Source organism: Pogona vitticeps, chromosome 1, assembly GCF_051106095.1.
Source record: "Pogona vitticeps strain Pit_001003342236 chromosome 1, PviZW2.1, whole genome shotgun sequence".
In the NCBI taxonomy this organism is placed as follows: Eukaryota; Metazoa; Chordata; class Lepidosauria; order Squamata; family Agamidae; genus Pogona; species Pogona vitticeps.
In genome coordinates, this window is record NC_135783.1 from 88,269,957 (window position 1) to 88,292,056 (window position 22,100).

At 39.2% G+C, this 22,100-nt stretch overlaps 1 protein-coding gene across 47 annotated transcripts in view; it reads left to right on the plus strand.

The window, feature by feature from the left end:
- Window positions 1–22,100, plus strand: part of TRDN (triadin) — a 194,911-nt gene that overhangs the window by 38,152 nt on the left and 134,659 nt on the right. For 42 of the 47 annotated variants that reach the window (XM_078383395.1, XM_078383409.1, XM_078383424.1 and 39 more), the window contains 3 exons: window positions 3,014–3,151; window positions 7,651–7,680; window positions 10,451–10,480. In XM_078383395.1, coding sequence (XP_078239521.1) covers window positions 3,014–3,151; window positions 7,651–7,680; window positions 10,451–10,480 — 198 coding nt within the window. The remainder of the gene's footprint in view (window positions 1–3,013; window positions 3,152–7,650; window positions 7,681–10,450; window positions 10,481–22,100) is intronic. The other 5 variants (XM_078383397.1, XM_078383399.1, XM_078383391.1 and 2 more) reach the window with 1 other exon arrangement.

Here is a 22,100-nt window from a genome sequence, read left to right on the forward strand (position 1 = left end):
CTACCCCTTTGCTTTATCTCATGATTATTTCTCTCTTAGGGCTGGCTAAAAGGTGGTTGGATAACAACAACAACCTGACTAAAAATGTTTGGAATTAGTAAAAACATTCAGAGGTTCCTTAAGAAAAACATGAAAAAATGAGAAACCATCTTAGTGGCCCATGGTGAAGAAATTGGAGAGGTTAACATCAAAAGAGGAATGTTTCAGGGGGATTCTTCACTACTACTGTTTAACATCTCACTAATCCCCATGTCAATAGTTTTAAATAAAACTGGATTGGGCTACCATATTTCACAACAAGCTGGAAAAATAAATCATCTCTTATACACGGAGGATCTAAAACTATATGCAAAAAGTTCCACAGAGATAGAATCACTGTTAAAACAGTGCAAATATTTAGTGAAGATATCCAAATGAAATTTGGAATTGACAAATGTGCAGCTCTGTCTATGCACCAAGGCAAGATTAAAAAAAAAACTAGATGGAATAGAGTTAAAATGGCAATATTATAAAATCACTATCAAGTGATGAAAATTATAAATACCTTGGAATATTAGAAGCAGATGACATTTTGCACACAAAAGTTAAAGAACTGACAGAAAGAGCATATATCAAAAGACCGTGGGAAATCTTAAAATCAAATTTAAATGGGGAAAATAAAATCAAAACCATGAACACATGGGCTGTTCCAGTAATTAGCTACTCAGCTGGAATAATAGATTAGACCTAAAATGACTTAGAAGAATTGGATTGAAAAACATGGAAACTAATGAACATCCATCATGCACTACATCACAAAAAATGATGTGGACAGATTATATTTACCACACACAAAAAATGGAGGCTGTGGATTACTGCAAATACAGCAGGTAATATAGGTGGAAAAAAGAAGCCTGAATGATTATATTACTACAAGTAGAAAAAAATACTTAAGATGGTTAAAATGGAGAAAATTTTGAAAACAACAGAAACAAAGGTTCAGTATAAGAAACAACAATTTGAAAATAAATTAAACAGGGTGGAAAATAAACCACTACATGGACAACACCTGAGAAATATTGACAGAAAGCATGATAACAATTCAACATGGGCATGGCTAAATTTGGGGACCATTAAGAAAGAAACCGAAGGCTTGATTTTTGCTTCACAAGAACAAGCACTCCGAACCAATGTGATAAAAGCTAAGATTCAAGGAATTATTGCTAACAGCAAATGTCAACTCTGCCAAGAAAAAGATAAAACTGTGTTAAACTTCATCTGTGAATTTCAAAAGATTGCACAAACAGATCACAAAATTATAGAGTAGCAAAATTAGAGCACTGGTCATTATGCAAAAAATACAAATTCCCCCCCCCCCCCAGCCTCCTAAAACCCATGGAAACATCAGTTAGAGAAGGTGTCAGAAAATGAGGAAGTCAAGATATTGTGGGATTTCCAGATCCAAAATTTGAACATAACACACCAGACATAGTAATAGAACAAAGAAATGTACAGATCATTGACATTGCAATTCCAGGGGATGCCAGAATTGAAGATGAAGAATTGGAAAACCTAACAAAGTACAGAGAGGTGGCAATTGAAACATCTTTGCTTGTGGATGAAACACACTTCAGTGGTCCCCATAGTCATTGGGGCTTTGGGAACAATATCAAGAAATTTCACACATTACTATAAGCAGTTGCAGATCTCTGAAATCACACCATCAGAGCTACAAATGGCAATATTAGGAACAGCATACATACTGTGCAATATCTGATACTTAGGTTTTTGGTTTCAAAACCATATATTTGTTATATAATATCAGTCAATGTTTTTATAATTTTGATTGACTGTGCCTGGTATTTTTGAATAATATTCATCACCATCATCATCTTAGAATTGCAGAGCTGGAAGGAACCCTATGCATCCTTGAGTCTAGGCCCTGCTTAAGAGGCACAGTGAGGAACCGAACTCCCAACCAATGGCTCCACAGCCAGATACTACCTGAATGACTGATGGGGGCAATGATAAGACTAACTGCAACTCTCTAATCCAGAACACATTATTAGTGTTGTGAGGAAAATTCCACTCATGCATATTGGCTGTCCTGCTTATCATAGCAGAAAGCAGAAGGGGACCAAAATATATAAATCTCAAAAAGATAAATTAGATTTCCTCCATTTCCCCTTCTGCAGATTCACAGATTGCAAGGTTGTATTGGGAATTATTCTAAACATCAGTCTAATTTTCAGTCTGTACAGTTTCATATGGTATTTTCCAATTAATTAAACTATAGCAAAGTCAATAGTTTCTTGCACTCTCCACTCTATTAATATTACAGACAAACTGCAGAAGCCAAGATTTTGTTTCTCTGAATGAGAGAAGCCCTGTGTCAGTGTTACGTCACATTTTACAGAGCGGCACATTGATTTGGTTTATACTGATCTGTGGACTGGGAAGTGGATTGCTTTCTTGGAAGACTGAAGAGGAATATGGAGCAGAATGAACAGAATATATATTAGGATATGCTAATCTGCCAACGAAGAGTCGGCTAAACAACAAAACAAAAACAATCTGCCAACAAGCACTGCATGTAGAATAATTGACTTCTTAGCTGCCATGAGGCAAGAGAGGCTAATCGAGAAGAGTTAACAGCTTATACAATGGCCACAGGTTTAGCTATTTCTTAAAGCACTCCAGTTTTTTTAGGAACTCCTGCTGCTCACGAACTGGGTTTTTGATTTGGATTGGTTGTATGACTCATGCATCAGCCTGCTTGTGTACTCACAGCACATCTGTTTGAGAGCAAAGTGTTGGTGTCTTTGGATGTCCTTATATCTATCTGGCCCAGATCCACTCTGTATGACATTGGGTTGGGGGACCCGTGCAGATATTTAGCATCATTTTATCACAGCTAATTTCCTCAAAAAGTTACCTTTCATGATTTAAAAAAATCAATAAACTTGTCACATAAAACATAATGAATACTAGGTCTGATTTCCTAATCATTTGTATCTTTATGTTTTATATCCAGGTCAATCAGTAAGCAAACTTGCCACTGATCCACTGAGACTCATACAGGGTGCTGTAGAAGAGACCACCAATTCAGTTTATGGCTTTCTTTCATTAATGTCTGACCTCATATTTGAAGATGAAGAGGAGGGTGAAAAAGGTACTCATAGATTGGAAGCATGTTCTGATGCTTGCAAATGATTCTTTTTGTACTACTGTTGTCATTTTGTAAGGCAGGGTGGATAAGAAATTGCTCCTTTTAGGCTTTAGACTATCTATCTATCTATCTATCTATCTATCTATCTATCTATCTATCTATCTATCTATCTATCTATCTATCTATCTATCTATCTATCTATCTATCTGTCTGTCTGTCTGTCTGTCTGTCTGTCTGTCTGTCTGTCTGTCTGTAGTTAGTTAGTTAGTTAGTTAGTTAGTTAGTTAGTTAGTTAGTTAGTTAGTTAGTTAGTTAGTTAGTTAGTTAGTTAGTTAGTTAGTTAGTTAGTTAGTTAGTTAGTTAGTTGGCTTCCATACCACCATGTAGCTATTAGGCCACTCTGGGCAGTTTACAGACAATTGAATTCATCTAACATCCACTATAGCCTGAAAACTCCCTGGTGAATAGGGTTTTTTATGTATTTACTGGAAGGATGACAGCATTAAAATGTTATACAGGCACTCCTCACTTGACAACCTATCTGTTTAACAACCACCCGGATTTATGATTCTTTATGACCCTCATAAATCCTTGCTTTCATCTTTCCCACACCCCTCCTCAACAGCACATGATTTATTACTCCTTTATACGCTATTATTGCTCCTTGCTTATTGACCAGTTCACTTAACAACCTAGTCATAAGAACGGAATTCGGCCATTAAGTTAGGAGTTCCTGTACCACTGTTTTTACTCAAACTCTTGATACAGAAAACATAAAGCCACAATACAGTATATCACAGAAGTGAGTACACCCCCTCACATTTCATAAATATTTTAGTATATCTTTTCATGTGACAACACTGAAGAAATGATACTTGGCTACAATGTATAACAATGAGTATACAGTTTGTATAACAGTGTAGATGTGCTGTCCCCTCAAAATAACACAACACACAGCCATTAATGTCTAAACCGCTGACAACAAAAGTGAGTACACCCCTAAGTGACAATGCCCAAATCAGGCCCAAGTAGTCGTTTTCCCTCCCTGGTGTCATGAGACCGATCTGCTAGTGTCACAAGTCTCAGGTGTGAAGAGGGAGCACGTGTTATCGCTCTCACCCTCTCAGACTGGTCACTGGAAGTTCCACATGTCATCTCATGGTAATGAACTATCTGAGAATCTGAAAAAACAATTTTTTTTGGTTCAGATGGTGTCAAGCGTGTGTGGCAGCAACCAGTGAGGAGTACAAAGACAAGTGTTTCATGCCTACAGTCAAGCATGGTGGTGGGAGTGTCATGGTCTGGGGCTGCATGAGTGTTGCTGGCACTGGGGAGCTACAGTTCATTGAGTGAACCATGAATGCCAACATGTACTATGACATACTGAAGCAGAGCATAATCCTGTCCCTTTGGAGACTGGGCCTCAGGGCAATAATCCAACATGATAACAACCCCAAACATACCTCCAAAGCAACCACTGCATTTCTAAAGAAGCTGAAGGTAAAGGTGATGGAATGGCCAAGCATGTCTCCAGACCTAAATCCTATTGAGCATCTGTGGGGCATCATGAAATGGAAGGTGGAGGTGAGCAAGGTCTCTAACATCCACCAGCTCAGTGATGTTGTCATGGGGGAGTGGAAGAGGACTCCAATGGCAACCTGTGAAGCTCTGATGAACTCTATGCCCAAGAGGGTTAAGGCAGTGCTGGAAAATAATGGTGGCCCCACAAAATATTGACACTTTGTGCCCAATTTGGACATTGATACTTAGGGGTGCACTCACTTTTGTTGCAAGCGGTTTAGATATTAACGGTTGTACAGTGGTGCACTGCTTGATGATGATAATCCGTTCCAGCGAAATCGCTGTAGAGTGAAATCGTCATCAAGCGGGGGGGAAAAACCCATTGAAACGCATTGAAAACTGGTTCAATGCGTTCCAATGGGCGAAATACCTCATCATCCAGCAAAGATCCTCCATAGGGCAGCCATTTTCCAATCCCTGTTAAACGAAAAATCCATCCTAAAAACAGTGGGGATCCATTTTGCACAGCGGGTAGCCATTTTGAAACCCAATGATCAGTTGTTTTTAGATCATCATAATGCGAAGAATTGGTTCCCGAAGCAGGGAACCAATAATCGTCAAATGAAAATCATCCTTTGAAACATTGTTTTGCAATCGCAATAGCGATCACAAAAACATTGTCGTGAAGTGATTTCATCGTTTAATGAGGTAAGCATAAAGCGGGGCACCACTGTATGTTGCATTATTTTGAGGGGACAGCACATTTACACTGTTATACAAACTGTAGACTCACTGCTTTACATTGTAGCCAAGTGTCATTTCTTCAGTGTTGTAACATGAAAAGATATACTAAAATATTTATGAAATGTGAGGGGGTGTACTCAGTTCTGTGATATACTATATGTCCATTGTACTAAGGGGACAACTTCAGGAAACAATAACATTCAACTGCTATTCATAGGTTTTCCTCCTTAACTTTATACAAAAATGGAAGTACAACAGATCACCAAATGGGTGGTAGATGTGTTAATGTTCTATAATCCCCTGCCCCTCATGACTTGAATAGTATGTGGTAGTTTTGTTGGAATCAACAATAGCATTTAAAACAGACTGTGTGCTACCGGTAGTCTTGGCAAAACGTATATTAGCTGCAACCTAGAAAAAAGGCACGACAAATTACTGAAAATGAAGGTTTGCACTAGGAAATCTGTGATGTGAAAGGGCTTCTTTTTAAAAAGGAATTAAAAAGCTGGTTATATGTTAGCCCTGGTGGTCTGCTTTTCTAACTTCCTAGGCAGTGGTTCCCAACCTTGGGTAACACAGGTATTACTGAGCTGCAATTTCCAAAAACCCAGGCTAGCCCAGCATAATAAACTTTTTATTTCTTTTTCTAACCCTCCAACCTAAAGCCATCTATTACACCACCGCACATCTCCAGTGCAGGTTGTGTGGACTACATACAAGAGGTCATTAAGTTTGTGGTTCTCCAGTTCCTATATTGTAATTAACATGTATCACCTGACAGCAGTTAGCTGTGGTGCTGTACATTAATGAAACATTGAAAAACAATCAGTTAATTCTATCTGTCTGTCTGTCTGTCTGTCTGTCTGTCTATCTAATATACTGTCTTTCCATATGGAACCAAAAATAATTAAAACCTTCAATAATAACAAGTTACAATATTATACAACTGTATATTAAAAAAATGCTGATAAAGATTAAAAACATTTTTAAAAATATTTTAAAAAGATTTAAAAATACCTTAATTTCAAAAATAGAGCTCCCCCCCCCACTAATTGCTTAAAAGCCTGCTTAAAAAGGAAGGTCTTTGCCTGATGATGGAAGAACAAGAGGCAAGGGGCCAATTTGGCTTCTCGGGGCAGTGCTTTCCAAATCCTGGGAGCAGCCACTGAGAAGGCCCTCTCACATATCCTCGGCAAACAAGTTTGGGAAGATGGTGGAACTGAAAGAAGGGCCTCCCCAAAAGATCTTAAAATCGGAGTAGACTTATATGAATGATTTTTGTTGTTGTTTAGTTGTGTCCGACTCTTCGTGACCCCGTGGACCAGAGCACGCCAGGCCCTCCTGTCTTCCACTGCCTCAAATTCATGTTGGTAGCTTCGATGTCCAACCATCTCGTCCTCTGTCGTCCCCTTCTCCTCTTGCCTTCCCACTTTCCCAGCATCAGGGTCTTTTCCAAAGATGGCCAAAGTATTAAAGCCTTAGCTTCAGGATCTCTCCTTCCAGTGAGTGCTCAGGGTTGGTTTCCTTCAGAATGGATAGGTTTGATCTAGAATCCTTCAACTATTGAATGGATGATCACACAAAGAAACACAGTTGTAGATGATCAACCTGTCGTTTTTGGCTGAAACATAAGTGGTGCTACAGTCAGTAGAGATGGCTCAGGCATTTTCAGTGAGGCACCCTCACATGCCTTTGGATCACTGTACTCCCAGTCCCAGAAATGGGCCGTGTAAATGGGGATTCTGGAAGTTCTTGGTATACAGGAATGAAATGCATAAATTTACACCACATCTCTCATACTGTTCCAAATCTTGTTGTTTTGTGTAGTAAAATTGCACTAGAACAGGCACATGGAATCAATGGAGATTTTGAGAGTCATTTCCTGTTTAGCATAGTAACTCACAAGTTAAAGTAGGCCCATTTGAATAAATGGAGCCTAGAAATGACAAAATTCCCATTGATTTAATTGGCCAACTCTAGTACAATTTACTGAACTAAGCAATAGGATTTTGCGCTGTGTGTGGGATTAGACCAACTACTACAAACACCCAGATCTACACTTGAAAATAGAAATGTGAACAATGTCTGTGAATAGAGTTCTTTCTTTTTATTGCTAAACCTATAATAGTCAAGTGTATTTAAAAATGAAAACAACCCAGCATGGGGGGGCAGGGGATTGTTGCCAATATATTATTATGTTGCTGTTCATCTTGCTATTATTTCCTTTTTTGTTTCAGGTGAGGTAAAGCCTTCCATGAAAGTAAAAGGTTGGTTTTTCTCATCTTTATGAAGGTCATATGCTTTGTTAGATTAAGTGGGTATTAGGCAGAAACAATGCAGCTTTTTGCTGCCAATAGTACAGCTAATTATATCTCTCTCTGGTAATTGTGCCTTCTCTCTGTAGATAGAAATCATTTGAAAGCCATGAATAAGGGTTTGTTCCTAAGCAGTACATTGGATGTCACGTTGTACTGCTGGATGATTTATTTTAGTGCAAAACACACTTGATGTTTAAAGCAGACAATGAGAGCACGAGACAGAAAAGGATGCCCGAATCACAGTTTATTTTCATAGGACTAAATCCAATTATTAGTACCAGTTAGAGTAGAATAAATTGGTCTTACATAAGTGTTAATTTAACAAGTCTCCTGCATTCATTGGGTCTACTTATTGACCCTACCCTAACAACTAGAGTTTTGGCTGCCATGTTATCTTGGAATAATAATAACTGCCTTTTTTTTGCTAGCACAGTTCTGTCTTTAACAGCTGCCTGATATTTGGACATTAAGCAACTGCAGTTCCCCATCTCTATTTCCCTGTATTGTGGAGAAGCTTTTTCTTGACCACTGCTTCTCTTTGAGCTGTTAAAAGCACACAAGCTATACTGACAAAATTAGAAGTTACAAAACAAACAAACCTGATTTTACCACAAAGTGTCCAGCCGCCGGACGGGCGTTCGCACCCCAGAATGGCATGGCTGTGCTTTGCCCCAATGTCCCTGGATGGCGCAAGACCGTTGGGAGCCACGTCAGCATGTTGGGAGGGGGAGCGTGCTTATTTAAGAAAGCGCTCCCCTTCGTTCGCCCTCTTTCCTGTTCGGGCATCCACCCACCCTCCCTAATTCTAGTGTGACTTAGGTGGTCACCTTTTTAGGGGACGGATAGGAATTTTTGACCTTCAGCCTAATTGGCTTTTGGCTGGGGGGATTTTTCGCCTATCCCACACTGGAGAAAGGGTTGTTGGTATTTTTGTGGTTTATTTGGTCACACGGGTGGGTAGTGCGGAAAAACAGGTGGTCGCGGTGTGTCCCATTTGTAATTAAGTTAACCAACAGCGCATCTAATCCCTTGGCTCTACAGATCGTCGATTACAGGGCTGGTGCGGGGAAGATGCGCTGGGCCACTTCTGGACCAACAGTCATCAATTAAAGATGTCTGGAGGTCTGGGGGTGTTTGTTAGCGGCCTGCCGGGTTCTTGCTGTCGGTAAGACAGTGGGAACCTGGAGCCGGGGACTCGCCCAATTGCATTTCAGGGGGTATTTCGATACCCCCGGCTTTTCCTATTTCCACACTACAGCAGCCCCCCCTCTCTTTTTACAATAGTTGAATAATTGGTTGAACTGATGGAATTAAATAAAGTGTGGCCCATATTTAAATCCATATTGTTGTCTCGCGTCCTTATTCCGGGGCCACCTTTAACAACTTACTGTATTTGGTTTACTCTTGAACAGATATAATAATAAAATAAGGCAAAGGTTAGAAATAATTTGTTAAAATTAAATGGTTACCTGAATTAGTTGCTTTTTTTCACAAAAATATTATATTACTTGTTGCAATGTGATTCCCCCCCCCCCAGTACATAAAGTAGTTACTTTACTATTCCCCGATTCTAGGTGAGGTTGCAAAGTTAAACAGTTCAAATTGTTTATCTATTTAACCTATGAATGACTGGATGAATTGCATTTCTTAGCATTTTAAGATGAACAAACTTTAGCTATTTACGGTCAGCACCTTGACCCTAGCAGTAATGTTTCTGAGATCTACGTCGGAATGAATACAGAAATGCAAAGGCAGCTGGGCTCCACACACACCCACCCAGTCGTTTGTTCTTCTACTTTGTCCTGCAGAAGGGAGACAGCTAGCAGTTAGTATGTTTTACTGCAGTGCTGCACTTGTATTTGACTTTGCCAACCTCCAAGTGAAGTGAAGGAGGCAGCTACCTCTTCCATAGGATTCCCTTTCTTTTACTTTGGTTCTGTGTCCAATTAAAAAGAGAGGAGTTTATTAGAGTTAAGGTAACTCAAATCCTCCCATGACAGAAGTTCCAGAGATAATAAGGGCTATGATGGCTGAAATTTCTGTTTTGTGACTTACACTGCATCAGGCTGATGGCACTGTCAGGTTTTTTTTTTTTAAATAAAAATTTCCATCTTCCCTTTCAAGTTTCTTTTTGTTGTGAGGAAGCTGTTGTGGGGGAAAATCTTTAATTTCCAAAGACTCCCCCCACAGATAAAATCATCCTAATAGTGGCAAGATAAAGACACCACCCACCCATCTAGAAGCCCCCAACAACTTTCCCACAAGAAAAGGGATCCCACAGCAGCCTTGGGACTTTTGGGGGGAATTGGAAATTTTTTATCTCAAAAAAAAATCACAGTAGCTGATTAGTTGGTGTTAACTTATGGCAACAGGATTTAAGCCACTGAATCCTCCTTTCCCTTGAATTAGAATGCAGAAATGTAATAGATAAAACATGCTCACTTCCACTCTTTGGCTGATTTCCAAGAAATTCTTCTCTATCCTTCTACCCCCAAACATCACTTCCTTTTTTACAGTTTAAATCTTCTGTCATTAAAACTGTGCTGAATGGTAAAAGAAAAAGCACTGACCTTATCAATAGGCCCGCTAATTTCAGCTAAATTTAATAGGGAGCTATTGTGTAAGGCATAGCACAGAGGACCTTTTCTTAGAATACAGTACATCTAAAATGTAAACTAACTGTTTTTTGTTTGTTTGTTTGTTTCTGTTTGGGGTTTAGAAGAAGTCCAACCACCGGTCAAAAAGAAAGGTAAGCCAGTTGCAAATTTTAATGTTCAACTTATCTCACAGTAATCCAGATGTTTGCATGCGAGAAGGCTTGAATGTCAAACACAGATTTAGATGTCTCACTAGTTATAAAATTATGTTTAAGAGAGAAAGGAAACTGGAACAAGGGTAGAGGTGAATAAAGTTACACAGTGACCATTTAGGCTTGAATAGTATGGGTATCATATTTTTAAAAAGCAACGTTTTCCATTTGTGTTAGTAAATTATTAGTAATAGTAAAGGCTAGTAAAGTGGACGAGGACGAGATGGTTGGACAGTGTCATCAAAGCTACCAACATGAATTTGACCCAACTCCGGGAGGCAGTGGAAGACAGGAGGGCCTGGCGTGCTCTGGTCCATGGGGTCACGAAGAGTCGGACATGACTAAATGACTAAACAACAACAACAAAATTAAGTTATAGCAATATATTGGTCCTAGGCTTTATCTAAGCTTCAGTTATGCTTGCTACAATTTTAAAAAAGTGATAGGGTTGTCCCAGTATAAAAATTAATGACAAAGAGTCTTTTTAAAATCCGAGTGCTGTGGGTTTATGCAATCCAGTATCCATCCACTGGAATGCATTTCTTCATTGTCATTGTGCACAGAAATGGTTGAGATATGAAAAAGGGCCTGAAGAATTGTATTCAACCCCATGTTGTATTTTAACCCTCTCCTTCTAAGTATGAGTACAATCCTGACTAATCAGGATGGCAGTAGGCCAGCTCAGCTGAAGCTGTAGTGAATCCAATTCTCTTCAGTTTATGGATACTGGAAATTATTTAGGACTGTTCTTATCTTGCTCCAACTTTTGTTCTGGCATAATGGCTATACCCTGAAGTCAAGGAGTTTTGGCTTTGAATTGAATTCTTCCTTCTTCTGCTAGTTCTCCATCCTCTTTTTGGTTCTTCTGGCAGCAGATCTCAGCGCACAGAGCAGTTCTGCTGGCAGATCTCTGCAGTCATGTTTCTGCTGGAACAAGGCCACCCTGCACTTTCTCAAGACATACAGAAGGTTCTGTTTCCGAAGATGGATAATTATCACATATAGTCAGATGCAATTGACGCACACAGTTCTATCTGGATTTGGGGTTTTTTAGAACTAGATTAATGTCATCAAAGTTTGTAATGTCAGAATACTGTTCTGGATCAGCCATAAGTGAGTTATGGGACTGGGAGCCATCAGAGTGGCAAGAGGGATAGCAACCCCTTTACCTCCATGCTATTCCCACACGGTTTTTTAAAACTATTCACAAAGTGCCTCACTGCACCATGGAGGTTGTGAAGATTCCCTGCAGCTCACAAAGGTGCATCAGGGGACAAATTCTATTAGAGAAGAATGGATGGAGGCAGCCTTCAATGGAACTTGTCATGTCCTCCTCCCATGCACCTTGGCATTGGGTTGGGAGTCTGTTAATTCCAAAAGTCCCATCCCTAGTGTCATTTAGTAGTATGTATTGACTTTTTCAATATAGGTTTTTTTGAGGTTCAGAAGCAGCAAGGGCTGAGATAGAAAAGGGAATAAGGACAACTGGGAATCACATGCGTTGACTGACCCCTCATTCTCCTCTCTGGTCTTGGAAACTCATATTCTCCTTTCATTACAATAATCTTTAAATAATACTGAGTGTGGCAGAAGCCAGATTTCATTTTGGTAATATGTTTTTTTGGAAATGGCAAAACCTGCCAATTTTTTTTTTTAAAAAAAACTCTTGCAAGTTGCAGCAGAACCATTTAAAATATGAGCACTAGAATAACTCAAGTCTCTTGAAAACATAGTGGCTTTATAGAGTGTGCCAGCATGGCTGAAGTTGGCACCATTTGGGTAATTAGTTATTCCATTCACTTCTGTCTAAAGAATATCCTCATTTGCATATTTAGTGCTTCCAGAGTTTAGCTGATTTTCTCTTTATATCTCCATATGGCAGTGTGCTTCCCCTCCCCCCAGTTTAAATGTGAATTGCTTTTACCATGTTTTGTAACGGGAGCTTGCTGTCTCTTAACTGCTTCTCACTGGAAGGCATTTTGTGAATCCTTTCAGAAAGCACTTTATATTGAACCGTGCACCATTTTCCTTTAAAATATTCTAGCGCTATGTAACTGTCCCCTGGTACAAAGCTACATGTTGGTTATGTGTTTGCATACTATTTTATCTTGTTCTGCATCATCATCAGCACCTATGCCTCCTTAGATGAGATATGTCCATTCTCTGCAGAAAGTGTAATGAAGGTTGTACCCCTGTGGTGGTCTTTTTTTTCCATGCAAGGCACATAATACCCTTAACCTTCTGGAGGTTGCTCATTCATAGGGCAGTCGTAAGTTGGAGGCAACCTGATGGCACATAACAAGAACAACAGCTGGTTGCCTCCTCCTCATATTCCATTTGGTTACACAGAAGATCCAGCATCTTCCAGGAATGGTTTTGGGGTGCAGGAAGGCAGTTCCTCTCTTCAAAAGAAGAGGAGAGGACCTGCTGAATGAGATATAATGAGGAAGCCACCAATTGTTGTTATGTGCAATTAATATAAAGCAGGTAGGAAGGAACTGGAAAAAAAAACCCACAATTCTTTATCGATCCCATTACAGTTTATTGTCAAAATATTTGGCATTCAACAGTGCATCAACTGAATATTCACTCAGTACCTATGAAACAGGAGTAACTACTCCAGAAACATAAAATTAGATCCAGACAGAAAGCTAACACATTGCTTCAGAAAATCCATTCATGGACGATGTCAGAGAAAGAGCTCTAAATTTGGATAACTAATGTTTTTTGTGTGGATAGGCCACTAATTGTCATGGAAGATTCTCTGTGTTTCCTGTTTCCATCATGGAGAACAAGAACTTTTCTGACCTCCTCAGAAGGAGAAAGCAAAAACTATATGTAGCAATTTCCTTATCAAGAAATGGTTACTTAGAAAATACAAGAGGGGGGAAATGCTTGGGCCCACCTAGGCAGGTACATGTCCCCATCAGCCCTACTGGTTCAGGGTATTGTAGCAATGAAAGTGCATTGGTACTTTTTGGCTTCAACCATTTATAATGTGGCTTTTGTGAGAACAAAAATGTAACCTAGTCCAATGTACATCACAAAGCAAAACCCCATCCATCTCCTCCTTGTTCTGATCTACTAGTCTCAAGAAGCAAGACCACTATAGGTTATAAATAGTAGTAAATAAGCTGTACATGGCTTGCAAGGATACATATCAATGTGTCTTATGAGGAAAGACAAAATACAAACAAAAGTATCTCTAGTGTTGCTGGTTTGGAAGAAAATACCTTTCCTATGTGGCACCAAAGCAAAAGGTGAGACTGGGAGTGCAAGCAAGTTCATTCATCAAATCCACTGAAGGATGATTCTACAGGGCTCATCTCCTTGCCATTATTCAACATTCTGCCTTGGCAATGCCTTGTGCCCCAGAGCAAGCAGAATTAAAGCAGCCTAATTATTACATGCAAAATAAATATACAGTGGTGCCTCGCTTAACGATTGCCTCGTTTAGCGATGAATTCGCATAACGATGTGTTTTTTTAGAAAATAATATGCATCGCATAACGGTGTTTCCTATGGGCGATTTTCGCTTAGCGAAGTTTGGGACCATGCTTCGCATAACGAATGCGATTTTAGGTCCCCTGCTTCACTTAACAATGTTTTTTTTTTCAATTTAAAAAGTGTCTTAGAAGGGTCAAAAACGGTTCTAAATGCTTGGATTCGTTAGAGGACCCCTTAAGTCATGTGCAAACCTGATTTGGCTTTGATCTGACTTTTCGTTAATTTTTTGTGAATATTTTTTTTTGGCCCATAGGAACCAATGGACCTGTCAAAATCTGACAGCTCCATGCTTTCCTATGGGGGAGAAAACAATTTACAAAAAATTAACGAAAGTTCAGATCAAAGCCAAATTAACTTTTGCATCTGTTTTAGAGGGTGCAGAAGCTAATCCAAGCATTTAAAACCATTTTTGCCCCTTGTATGACACATTTAAAATTGCAAAAATTGACTTCGCAAAGCCCTTGAAATGTATTGAGTCAGCTTCAATACATTCCAATGGAGGATACATTGTTTCGCTTAGCGATGTTTCCTATGGGTTTTTTCGCTTAACGATGGCAATCCGTTCCAATTGGAACGGATTAACCGGTTTCCAATGCATTCCTATGGGAAATGGTGTTTCGCATAGCGATGGTTTCACATAGCGATGGTTTTTTTGGAACCAATTAACATCGCTATGCGAGGCACCACTGTACGTGGGTTTCCATTTTCAAACTTTTTTCAGAGAACATTTCCAAACCTTTTTATTTTATTTCAGCATATCATAAGGAAAGACCAGGTACAACACAATGGAAATAGTCTTTCTAGGAATTATTATCACTCCACAAGAGTGCCATGATGTTATTCTGCTGGCAGAGCAAATCAACATTGTACAAGCCAATTTCAAAAAAGGGGGCAGCCCAAACAAACAAACAAAAAAAAATATAAGTTTGAAACTGGAGTTCAGATCAGTATCAAATTTGGCACAGATATTGCAGACAGTCTGCTCTTGCTTTGTGCCAAATTTGAAGGAGTTTGGGCAAAGGATTTTGAATTCACACTTGTCAAAACCCAGCACTGACGATTGTTTTGTGTTTGGGTAAGAAGTTGACTGCCGTTCTAAGATTATCTAAGATCAATGATCAGTGATACGGTCATCTAATGCTAAACTTTGGATGGTATTCTGGTGACATATTAAGCTAGGCATGATGGAATCTTTCTCCCTAGTTACCCCAAAGTATTTTTAATTAAAAAAGCCAAACCACAAATTTTATCATTAGGCAGTTTATCACTGCGTCATTTTGGAGAATGTAACAACTGATGATACAGGGAAAATACTGTTTGAATCACTCCAGCTTGAAAAAAAAATAGAAGCACTCTGTGGCAGGGGGAAGAACTTGAGAAGCAAAAAGGGCTGGGCTGATTCACATTGGCCTTTGTGTTGTGTGATAAGTTTTGTGTTGTGTGATAAGTTTTGTGTTGTTGTTTTTTTAAAAAAAACCCAAATACATCCATTTTACTTCAGTGGCAAATCTTATACTATTTACCCATGTAGTCTCAACCTCATGTTGTGGGATTCTTCTCCCCAACACACAAGGGAAATTTGTTCATATTTTTGTAGACTTTATTTTCTAACTTTTTAATGGTTTTTTTTCTTTGACTAATGCAGCTTTGTCTGTCTGTCTATTTGGTAATGTATGCACATTTAAAGTATACTTTCCTCCCCAAATGTTTAGTAAGTCTCATAAATGTATAGACTTTCAAGGTAAGGAGTTGTCCATTCTGTTGGTACGTGAAACTATAAATACAGTGAAATTCTTTCTCTTGTCATGACTGGAAGAGCACAGTGGTCCTTGGGATTTGTATGGCATCAGAACAAAAGAAAGAGGAAGGAAAACACTACTGCCATGTTCAAAATAGTGGAATGATGAGATTAGCAACAGCAAGAGGAGGGTCAGGAGCATCCTTATGGCCTAGGTTTTGATTTGAACTGGCAAAAAGTTCAAGACAACCCTTCTAGAGCCTTCTAGATTCCACTTACGTGTTGTTCTTGCAAATATGTCCTGTTATAGTTTCATATTGCTTTGAGAAGAAAGTGTTCTGGGACTGAGAGAAAGGCCTCTCCTGATGATCTTAACATTTGAGCAGAATCATAAAGGGAGATACAGACCCTGAGATAGCTTGGATCCAAGCTGCTTAGGATTTTATAGGTTGGAACCAGAACTTTGAATTGTGCCCAGAAGAAGATAGGCATTTGAAAGGGATTTGTCTTTACCTTGCAAAATGGCAAGAGTTGCCCTCTGTAAGAAGTATTTGTGTTCACCATTAGCCAACAACAAATAATGGAAAATGATCCTAAAAGGACTTTCGTGTAGTGCCTCCATTTTTAACTTATTGCTGAAAGAAGTAATTCAGTTCTTCAAGAAAAAAATCCTCCATTTTATGTATGTGGGATATTGTGCTTATGTATCCATGACTCAAAACACCAGGAAATGGCCCAATATTACTGCATAGTATTGTGCCCATGTTGTCAGCAGGAAAAAGGATGCCAAGCGTTACATAGTAAAGGGCAACCTGAATGTTGATGACACTCATGACAGCAGTCAAGATGGTCTACAGCAGCCATTCTCAATCTTTTTTAGCCACGGTCACAAAGACAATATGAAAGAAATATGAGCTGAATCAGGATTGTATAAGCCACATAACAAACCTTATAAGGTGATGTGTGAAGAATTGTTTCCCGTCTGTGACCCCCTTCAACTGTGCCAGGGGCCCCCAGGGAACTATATGGCCCCCATTAAGAACTCTCAGGTTCTAGAATTCTCCTGCTTGGTGTCTCTTTGTGAATGGTAGCATGGAGGACCGTCACTCCATTATTTCTTTAAAGCAAACTTTTTAATATACTTTTAAAAGAATCTTTTCAGATTCAATCTTTTCAGACCTTTCTAATTATCTCTCTCCCTCCTATTAATGCATAAGCTCTTTCTGGCTAGCCTCTACCAAGCATGCTCAACAAAGTGGCTTTTCCCCCTTTTGAAATGTATTTTTTGAGCATCAATATTTCAACCCCTACAGCCTGAATTCTTTCAAAATGAAAAAAGTGAACTTGAAATTCTCTTTCAAGATAAATAAGACTGGCCTTTTCAATTTACGTAGGTGATCTGTTTTAAATCTTAGAATGTTTAGCATTGCCTATTTCTGAATGGGGGAAACAGTTTTAGTTTTAAAATGTTGTAGCTCAAAACCCTTTGTCTAAACTTCCTCAATGAGTCATAAAATCAATTTGTTCCAACAATCCCCTTGGTAAACACAGAAGTGCTGGAGTGCTTTTTTGCTTCTCCGTGGATCCAAATAAGTCATTCTGGGATGGAAACACAAACAACTGGTTTCAGGACTGCTGCACGAAGAGTTTAGGACACTTGGTGAATTTCTTTACACAAGGCAAACCACTTGAAATTAAAGCCATAAGATATTGTAATATAAATACATCTATTGATCATGAGTTCTGGTTATCTGATACGTCATTTCATTTTAATAGATGTGGGATCTTTTACAGAGGAGTATCACCCAGTCAGTAAAGAAGAGGCAAAGAGAGTTGTGACAACTGTGTTTCAGCTGCATTGTGCCTATCAAGTTACTTTACACTTACATGATATAACTGTTTTGTTGAAGGCTATGTTATTCAGGTGCCCACTCCCAGATCATTGGTTGAAAAGCTAGAACACCTATTAAGTGAAATACATCTTTCCTGCTATTACAATGTTCTTTCTCCTACAATGATATCTATTTTGTTATATGTGACTGTACAATTAGACCCGCAAAGGAAGCTATCATTCACATTCCAGGGATAACCCAAATGACGCATGTTTGAACATGTTTTAGAATTGCATGTTTTTCACCATGTTTTCTAGAAATCCTTCTAGAAATGAATTTCTCTGAAAGTGTGCTTTGGGTCATTGGTCTAAAGCTCAGCTGAGACAGAAGTCCTAATAGAAAAGTTAAGTTTTGTTAATGGTTAGTGAGCCAGATAATCTAATGATATTAATGTTGAATTAGAGAAGGCAAATTTTTAACAGTTCAGTTCACATTAAATTGTTGTTTAGGTTAGATGAAGCTTTACAGAAACACAAGTAAAATCTCATTTGTTATTTACTCCCCAACCCCACCTCAAATTCTTTTTTGAGTTTTGGAAGAAAGAAACATCTATATGAACTTCTGAAAAAAAAATTCCACTCACCCCACCAAAACTTCTCCCGTTCCCTTATAATCTTGTAATCTTATCATTTTATCCTCCTGCTTTTTAACTCTCTAATTCCCAAGCAGATCTGAGCACTAGTCCCATGGAAACAGAATTTATTTTGCTTGGATTCTCTAGAATGGAAGACAGGAGAACCACCATTTTGATACAAAGACCACCGCTTCCTTACAAATTGTCCTTATTATCTGTTGCTTTAGAGTGTTAAAGTCAGTCTTTACAGTGTTATCTGTTTAGCCTTTCAGCATTCTCTTTTGTAGGATTGGCCCAACTCAAAATGTTTTATTAGGGCAAGCCATACCTCTACCTGCTCCTGTTCTGCTCCTTCCTTCTTAACAATAGATTTGGACTCTCTCAGTGTGGATTTCAGCTCTTGGAATAGATCTGGGCCAGTGAGATTTGAAGGGATGTGAAAGAAGAACATCTGAACCTGTACAGAGTTCACTTCACAGAAGTACCATCACTCCCTTTGTTTGCGGAATCATTTTCTCTGATGTATGGTGGAATTTTATTATTTTGCAAACATTAAGAAGCACTTTTCATTGTTGCTGCTATTATTGTTAACCATCGTTACCACCACCATCATTCTTCACAGGCTATAGTAGAGCTAAATTCTGATACTAAGGATATCTGTTCATGATCTGTGTTTTGTGTGAGATGGATGCTGCTTCTCCCTCCCACACATATTAAGTATCCTTAATTAATGCAGGCTGAACTGCTCTCTCTCTCTCTCCAAACACACACACACACACACACACAGAGAGAGAGAGAGAGAGAAAGAGAGAGAGAGAGAGAGACACTTACTTGGAATGATTCCTACTGACTCAGTGAAACCTATTTCTGAGTTGACATGCAAAAGATCGTGCTTAAATTCCACATAAATTCAAGATGTAGTTTTAAAATCACCTCTTTTGATCATCCAAATGAGTGCACAGCAATTCCCAGAAGTACTTCCAAATGCATCCCATTCTCAAATGGAGGAAATACTTTTTTTTAGCCCTTTCTAGGGGAAAGGGCTCAAAATCTCCAAAATCCCACCCAGTCCCAAAAGCTGTGGAATCATGTAAGAGCAGGAAGACTAATTGTTGAAAGAGAATATCCACACGGGAAGGGATGGCTGATGCTCAGTGTGAGTTCAAACAGTAAACCCACAAGCGGATCAGACACATCCCATAAACATCTCTTTTCTACCCAAATTCTTTTGCCTTTGGCAGAGACAAAAATTAGGGTAGAAAAACCAGTGGGAGCTTTGCAGCTGTCGATGCTGCTTTTCGGGTCTTCCTTCAGTGTGGAAAAGTAAATTCCAAGCAGTTTGAGTTCCAACTTATTTCTAACAGTTGATGTGTCATTTAAGTTCAAATAAAATGTAAGCTTAGTTTTCTATTTTTTATACCAAAAAATTCCTAAAACATATAGCTACAGATTAATAGCTAACACCATTTTTTCCTGTTACTATTGATTTCTGTGGCTACATTAAACATTTTATTTCACATGTTTTCAAATAACTCGTCATGTGGTCCTCTGCTTCTTCTTTGACTTCCTATATTAAAATTGCACCTTGGGGAACATTTTGTTATTCTGGTGCCACCACCTTTGATCTCTAGCTATGGTCTAAAACAGTGGTTCTCAATGTTTTTCAGGTTGTGACCTTCTTTTATAATAGTAAGTAAACTGTGTCCTCCCCTGCCACATTTGCACAAAATTTTGCCCCCATTTTTAAGGGGTAACATCATTCCTTTTCAGTAAGTAGAGGCTTTTCCTCCCCACAGAGGGCCTCATATATACACATACATGCTAACTTTAATATTCTGCTCTCAAAGACCAAGGAAAAAATTATTAAACAAGGGCTACAACATATATAACATGACCCATGACCCCCCTAAAACACTTTGTGACACGCACACACACAGGTTGGGAAATACTTGTCTACAGATCAGATTGACAGACTTCATAGCTACAGTTCCACATACAATTGTTTACAGAAATTCTTTTCTTTTTCCTTTTTCTTGTCTAGTTCTCAGTTCCTTTTTTTCCCCCCAACTCTTCCATAGCTTGCCTATTTATTTCATCAGTTACATTTCTGTCCTATCTTTCTTCCAGTGAGCATTAGGTGGCACACAGTGAACGCCTTTCCCCCCACATAATCCTTGTAACAACCTGTGACTAAGTAAGGCTGAGAGAGAGTTACTAGCCCAGGGCTCTGTGGGAGCTGGAAACAGGATCTCCCTAATCCTAGTCCACAACACTGATTCTCAACTATTTTTGATACCTTCTTTTTCTTTTCCTTATGAGGGGAACGGTGCTTTTCATGTGTCCAGTCCACATGCGTGTGGCACATGCCTCCTGCCTCTTTTCATTTACCTGCGTGTTTTGAGCCTAGTTAGAGCACATCTCCCCTTCCCCTCCCCCGCCCCAGACAAGCGCAGATATGTCAGTAAGAGACTTTCTACATCTCTAGCCCATGACTTTTGGCTGCAGTGTGTATTCAAACTCTACCTGAAAATGTTTAAAAAGTGAAAAGTCAGAGGGTGACGTCTCCTCTCCCTTCTTTCTAATTTGAATACTTGGTAGACATGCATACAGGGTAGCTTGTGTCCTGAACTGACAGATGATGGGACTTCAAGGCAGCAAGCAGGCAAAGAAATGAAGTCTTGTTAATCTGTGGTTAAAACTACAAAAGGCTGTTGCTAATTAGGCTGCAAAGATGTTAGTTCCCACTCACTGATCTCAATTTTTCTATAATTAGGGGGAAAGGACAACGGTTAACTAGAAGTGATTTCCATCCCTTCTTGGCTAGTGTGATAGGGTCTCATGGACTGCCCATGTCTTCCTCTGTGCTTTCTCCATGGAGACAATGAGAGGCTGCCATTTATTTTAAAGCATGTTTTGCAGCTAATTGTAGTTTAAAGTGTCATGGCTAGCACTAAACCATTTTACACCTTTCCAAGTAGCATCAGCAGTGCTGAGCAAGCTCCAAGGGTCAGTTTCCCACCCCAGGCCCATAGGAGACCACACTCCAATCGAACCTTTTGGAAGAATGAATGTTGGAAGTGACTAGAAGTTCCCTTCTTCTTTGGCAAAAATTGTTTTGAAAGCATTTAAACGGTGTGGTTGAGGTGCACGTTGCTTAAAGTGTGATTTAGCAACCTACTTCTCCCCTCAATCCACCCCAGTCATTTTAATGGGGTAGAGCAAGAGGAGTCTGCGTGCTGCGAATGCATCAGAAGGCTCAGTGAATGAATCGTGGCCTCTTGATTCTCATGCCTGAGCTTTTAAGAGGAACCCCGGTTCTAGTTTTTGCGGCTTGTTAAGCAAGATGTGAGGTTACTTCCAGAGAAAGATCTTCTCACATCAACAATTATATCACCACTGTTACACCACCATTCAATCTTTTTCTTCTTTTAGTTTTTGTGGTAGAAGAAGCAACATTTGGTAGCAGAAGCAGTGAGAAAACAAGATTGGGTTTTGAATGGAAGAGGTCTTCTCCTGGGCCCTCCATAAAATTCAGGGATGAGGGAGGGCAGTTGTGCAATAAAAGTGGCATCTGGAATCACCCACACCCAAACCCATCTGGTTTAGCCCACACCCTTGAAATTAATGGCACAACTGCTATTTAAAGTGGTTTGTATCAAATTTATTTGGGATAGTGAAATCAATTGTTTATTTCAACTCTCATACCATATGATGCTGAGACTGTGAAAACATGATAGCAGAAGGAGCAGGGGTAGATGCTGCCCTCTAAGTGTGTTCACAGTGTCGGCATGTATAACATCTGATTAATGCTACAGTTCTTCTTTTGTGGGTAGAAGTTTACTGTTTATA